Source organism: Dipodomys merriami, unplaced genomic scaffold (assembly GCF_024711535.1).
Source record: "Dipodomys merriami isolate MVZ:Mamm:240054 unplaced genomic scaffold, mDipMer1.0.p SCAF_116, whole genome shotgun sequence".
Taxonomy (NCBI): domain Eukaryota; kingdom Metazoa; phylum Chordata; class Mammalia; order Rodentia; family Heteromyidae; genus Dipodomys; species Dipodomys merriami.
In genome coordinates this window covers 2,373,863-2,379,973 of record NW_027202449.1, presented here as the reverse complement: position 1 = coordinate 2,379,973, position 6,111 = coordinate 2,373,863, and the positions used below count along the sequence as shown (strand labels likewise).

The 6,111-nt window shown below is 50.6% G+C and overlaps 1 protein-coding gene across 1 annotated transcript; it reads left to right on the top strand.

Moving 5' to 3' along the window:
* Window positions 1-3,386: 3,386 nt before the first annotated feature.
* Window positions 3,387-5,640, top strand: LOC138822874 (heat shock factor-binding protein 1). Its single transcript, XM_070015846.1, has 4 exons — window positions 3,387-3,523; window positions 3,684-3,750; window positions 3,946-4,066; window positions 5,368-5,640. The coding sequence occupies exons 1-3, from the start codon at window positions 3,479-3,481 to the stop codon at window positions 4,062-4,064; spliced, it is 231 nt and encodes a 76-aa protein (XP_069871947.1). The 5' UTR covers window positions 3,387-3,478; the 3' UTR covers window positions 4,065-4,066; window positions 5,368-5,640.
* Window positions 5,641-6,111: the final 471 nt, after the last annotated feature.

Below are 6,111 nucleotides of genomic sequence, written 5' to 3'. Positions count from 1 at the left end.
AAAACTGGGAGCTCCTGTCTTCATGCCCAAGTCAAAGCATGAAGAACACCCTGCAGAGAGCCTAGCAGACCTCCATCTTCACATGGAGTCCCCACCAGGAGGGCTGGTACCTAGATGCTGGGGGTTCTCAATTAACTCTGACACAGCTGGACAGTCTGCTGTCTAGCCGAGCCTGACTCCACTCCTCAGCAAGGCCAGCACTGGACAGTGTGTGTCCTGTCCCCGCACCTCCTCCTGCCAGCACAGCGGCCCCCCGTGCCCTGTATGATTGCGCCGTACAGAACAGGTACCCAGCTCAGTTCCAGCTCACGCTTGGAATCCTAGCTTCTTGGGAGGCTGAGATTAAGAGTGTCATTCAGAGGCCATCCTGAGCAGAAAAGTTCATGTGACCCACTTCTCCACAGACCTGGGCATAGTGGCATTGCATGTCATCTTAACTAGGCAAGAAGCCTGAAGTAGGCAAAAGGCAGCCCAGGCATGTGCCTAGGCAGAAATCAAGTCCCTACCTCAAAAATAACCAGTGTAAAGGGGACTGGAGATGAGGCACCTGCCTGGCAAGCACAAGGCCCTGAGTTCAAATTCCAGTACTGCCAAAGAGAAAAAGGACAGTTATCTAGCATTTGCAGGAATTCCCGGGCTGGCCTTGTGAACTTGATCCCCGAGGAGTGGTGACCCGATGTTATGGATTCAATGCTGCTTTGCTGAACCTCCTCCTTTCCAATTACGAGGCCACGTACCAAAGGAGGGGCACAAGGCATCATGACTGAGAGCCCACATTGTCTTCTCAGAAACTTTTCTCCTGAGAAATTAAGGTCATCTTCTGAGAGTGAAGGGGATGAAACGCCGATGTGAGGAATCTGCAAAGGTTTGGAATGGCCACTGAAGCCAGAGTCAACCAGGCCACTGAAAGGATGACATCTGATGGCCCCTCTAGATGCCAGCTTCTCATCAGCCTCATGTGACAGTGAGAGAGAGAACAAGGTGAACTCAGCACCAACCCAGGGTGGGGGCCTATCAGAGCTCATGCAGTTGCATGAGGAACAGAAAGAAGGATTACTGTAGACCATGTTATGATGTTTCCTGCTCCACTTACACAAGGCCAACACATAAAACAGCTTGTCACATCCAGCCCATGACGGTGTGTCACCTAAGGCCAATTGTGAATGAAAAAAAACTACTAATATAAGAACCAGGTGATCCTGAAAAAGAGAAACACAACATACAATTTATCTAGAAGGAGGAAAAAATGCTAAGGGGAGGTAAGACAACTATGTCATGAAAATAAAGGTTCAAAAGGAGTGTTGTTCCAAATTTCAGCTTAAAGGTTAATTATTGATGCTTTACACATAATACAGCAGTCTTGTTCACGAAACAATATTCGGTCCTGTGTGACATTCCCATGCAGTGAGATCAGTCATGGTGATAAGTTAATGAAGCCTTTACACAAAACAGGGTTCAACAGATCTTAGCCTATACATACACAGAAAACATGTCTTCTCTTCGAGTGCAAAAAACAAAAAAGTTCTTTTAAGCTGTCACCATAGTGTCACCAGAGCATAAAGAAAATTCCAACCAGGGTTTAAAAACCTTCAAATTTCTTGTCAAAAGAAGGAAAGGAAGGAAGAAACTATCTCCTGCTGATAATCCATGTTTATATGTTGCTCATGGCCATAGAGTAGATCTAGACTTAGCCCAAAGGCAGAAGCCTGAGGCCCAGCCTGACCTGAGCTAGCCACTAAATGACCCCAAAGCTTTATGAAAACTCTACAAAATAACTAGCATGAAACAAAGCACTTTGTACAATTACCATATTACTTTGCTACTATGAATTATAAGCCCCAGACAAGGTTCATTGAAGTCTTAACCCTTCATAGCTGGAAACAGACATTATTTTGAAGTAGGATCATCACACACTTACAATGAGTTAAGATAGGTCATGTGGCTTAGGCTAGGCCCTTAATGCAAAATGATGCTGTCTTTATCAGAATGGAAAGGCACGCAGGCAGGGGCCATGTGAAGACAGAAGCAGAAATGATTGCGATGCTGCATCCTATAAGCTAAGGATTCCCAAAGATGCTGCCAATTGCCAGAAGCTGGAGAAGCCAAGGAGCAGGTCCTCCCGCAGGAGCTGACAACAGAATAGTAAACTCCTGTTGTTTGAAGTCACTCAATGTGCGATAGAGACCGTAGAAAACACATGTGACCAATCTTCAATTTCAATATATATACATATAGGGGAACATTCTCAAGAAATGGCTGTAGCAAAAACTAATTTTTGGCAATGTCTTCTGATTCCTATAACCTCTGCTCCAAGAAGACATTTGGCAGTGTCTGGATGTTTTGAGTTGTTGTCAGAGCTGGTGGTAGAGCAGAGAGGGTATCTACTGGGCACAGGTCAGAACTGCTACTCAACATCCTACAACCACCACAACAAAGAATTCTCTGACCTAGACTGCCAAATACAGCAGCTGCTGACAGAGAACTCGAGGATGATAGAAAAAGGAAAAAGTGTAGTCAGAAAGTCCTGCGTCTATCACCACCGTAATCTGATTGGCCTCGTGCCTGTTTCTTAAGTCCTGTGTCTGCTTTCTCAATATTGTAAGACCATGAGATTACGGCGTGTGTCTTCCGAGGCTCCAGTTAGAACACCATGCCCATTTCCGGTAGTAGTCCGGGGAAGCATCTGATGTGTGCATGCGTGCACATACACCTATCTAAAGCCTTGCACACGGCACAGGAGGGAAAGTCTCTGTGCACGGGCGAGAAGGGGAGGGCTGGGCGCTGAAGGAAAGCGTAGCTGGGGCGGGCCGCCCTGGCCAAGCCCGGTGCGGCTGCCCCAACTCCGTCAACCCGAGACCCGATCCACCCACGTGGCCGCGCAGCCCCGGCCACGGCCACAACACAGGCCGTCACTAGGCACAGGCCGCGCGGCCTCCTTCCCCGGCCCCGGCCGGAAGTCCCTCCTCCACCCGCCCCGGCGGCGCCCGGAGGGCGAGACCAGCCCCGAAGATGGCCTGCAAACATGGCGGCCACCTCCCAAGAAGCCCAGCACAGGCCAAGCAGTCGCCGTGGGGCACGCGTGGGCTCTGGGGCACAGGGCTGGCCGTGGGTCCTGCTCTGGGCCCTCACGAGGCGCACCCCGGGCAAGGGCGCGCCCGACACACAGCCCGCGTGGGAACCCAGGCCGATCCCGCCCTCCCCGGCCCACTTCCGGCTTCGTCTCGGCGGCCCTCGGTGTGCGGGGGGCCGGAAGGTGGTGGTGGGCGGAGCCACGAGGATGGGCGGGGCATCGCCTCCGAATGGAAAGCGAGCTTTCCGGGGTGAGACGTGAACTACAGCCCCCACAATGCCCTGCGGTCCCGCGAGTAGCCGGTCTCCTCGCGAGAGATGGGGGCCCGAGGGGAGGGTTGCCTGCGGTGACAAACGGAAGTGGCGCTGACGGCTCCAGACCTTGGCCGCCAAGCTGGGAACCGGGGAGATGGCTGACACCGACCCCAAGAACGTGCAGGACCTCACCTCAGTGGTAAGGACGACGCGCGGCGGCCGTGGGGGCCCCCGCCGGGCCCGCGGCCTCGGCCCGCCGCCCGGGAAGCCGGCGCCCGCGGGGAGGCCCCGCGCTCGGCCCGGGGCGGGGGTCCGGCCGCGACGGCTGGGTGTTGCTGCTTGGCTCTGGTTTCTCCTAGGTGCAGACGCTCTTGCAGCAGATGCAGGATAAATTCCAGACCATGTCGGACCAGATCATCGGGAGAAATATCCTTCCCGGGCCGCGAGCCCGGGCGGGGCCCCTCGGGGCAGGGCGGGGCGTCGGGGGCGGGCCCGGCCGGGCTGGGACGGCCGCCCCGGGCAGCCCGAGGCCGGGGCCCGCCGCTCCGCGGGGGAGCACGCGGGGCCTCGGAGGGACCCGCACTTGCGTGTGGCTGTGCGTTTCCTTAACGACGGGGCCACTCGATGACATGAGCAGTCGCATCGACGATCTGGAGAAGAACATCGCCGACCTCATGACCCAGGCTGGGGTGGAAGAACTGGAAGGTGAAAACAAGATTCCAGCCACACAGAAGAGTTGAAGGTGAGGGGGGCACCGGGGTGACGCCCAGCTGAGAATCGCCGCCAAATCGCCGCCAGCCCACCTGGCCGGTGACGTCGGCCGGACGTGCGGCCTTCCCAGACCTCCGGGCATGCCAGAGGCACCCGCCGCCGACACAGACGCGGGCTTTCACATCTTTTTACACCAAGCTCCCTTCCTTCATGTAGACTTTTATTTCCCTAGTTTTTACTAATCAGACCCATGTCATTGTTAGTTAACGAGTTAACAGTGGTTGGCGGGATGGCACAGTTAGTAGGGCAGTAGCCACGTGCGGGAAAAGCATAAGTACCAAGTTCAAGTTCCAGTTCTGGTCTCCCATGGACTTGCCGGCATCTCCATAGTCACAGATGTGGTTTTGATGGCCTGCCTTTGCCACTGGAAGATTTTCCTTTATTTGTTCATTTAATTTTGGCTTTAAAACAACAGGTAGGCTATCCACATTAACCGTTTTCTTAAATGTTTCAACTTATAAAGACTATTGTCATGGATGAGCTAGACCATGGACACACTTGGCCTTTACTCCAGGCCTGATTACATTGTACTGGACAGTTTCAGAGAATAAAGAAAGGCTATTCATAATTTCAACTCCACATAGAGCAAGACAGACAGATGCCCAGGAGTCCATCAGCACTATGGGCTTCTTCACCCATGTGGTGTATGTGGTATCAGAGACTTTGTTAAGGAGTTTCACACTTCTTTCACATGTCATTTGTAGCATCTTACTTCCCTCTAAAAAGGAGGTTTACTCTGAATTTTATGTGAGTAGAACAGATTTCTGTTACTGAAATGAAAGTTGCCCTGATCCTTAAGAGTAGGCTGAGGTTCCAGTGGCCAGCATTGCCTGAATTTGCATGTGTCTTAGCCACAAATTGGGTTAATTCACTGCAAGAAAATCACACAGCTACGTTACGTGTATTCTGTCATCTTCATTCCTATCTGAAGTTCATCTAGAAAATGTCTTGCCATCTTGAAACCTTGGAGGGGGGGGGAGTTCCTCTTAGTTAGAATCCCACCAACTGAGAAATCCCAAGATAGCAGGATTGAAGATTGTCAGACCATCAAGTGTCAGAAATAATTCAAGGAAAGGAAGGGGAGTGAGAAGTAGATTCAGAAATTTTTCCAATAAAATGCTTTCATTTTGGTAGCGTATTATGCCCAGAAAATACATTTAATTCAATAGAATAGTCCAAAAGCCCTGTAATTGGTGCTTGTATATCATTTTTATGTGTCCTCAAATGAAGAAAGCCATTGTAATCTTTTCGTTTGTTTGTTTCTTCCAACAGGTTGCTGGTGTTTTCCACTGAAATCTGGAGCATCGTCTTCTACGTCAGGAAAAGCAAGTGGCTTTCACACCCACCTGCCCTGCGTGGCTGGGTTTATCTTCCAGAGCACATTGCTACCATGTCCTGTAAAGTTAGTTTATAGAGTCCGCCCCACCCCCCCAAGTTTCCCAAACATGGTGTCTTCACATCTAGACACTTGGTCAGTTGTCACCTAATTATTAAACACTGAAACTTTGGTAGTTCCTGCATAAAGTTTTCCAAGTTTTTAGTGCATTTTGTGAAGTCATTTTCTCCTGCCATTCTTTTGTAGTAATTGCTGTTTGATACAAGTTACTGTGTAATTTTTATTAGAGAAATAGTAACTCCTTTGATTGTTCAATGTAGTGATATGAGACATTTGTAGTTTAGGGTTCTTTTATTCTCAGCACAAAGTGACTGTTGAGTAGTTTGTTGACCATACTTGCAAAGGACTAAATGCATGTGAAGATTTTTTATTCAGAAATACTGTCACTAATTACTCTATTGCCAAAACTCAGAATTGAGCGTGACTTGAGCGTGAGCACTGAAGTCAGTGACGAGTCCCCACCTCCTTACTGTGTTGAGCCCTTCACCTGCGGGAAGTGATGCAGCCTGGTGGAGCGAGGTGCTCCTTTGTTAGTGCATGAGATTCTAGTAACTTCGTCCAGACCCTACCAGTGTTACCACAGACATCTGGCAGGATTTTAAATCTCAGTGACCTTAGAC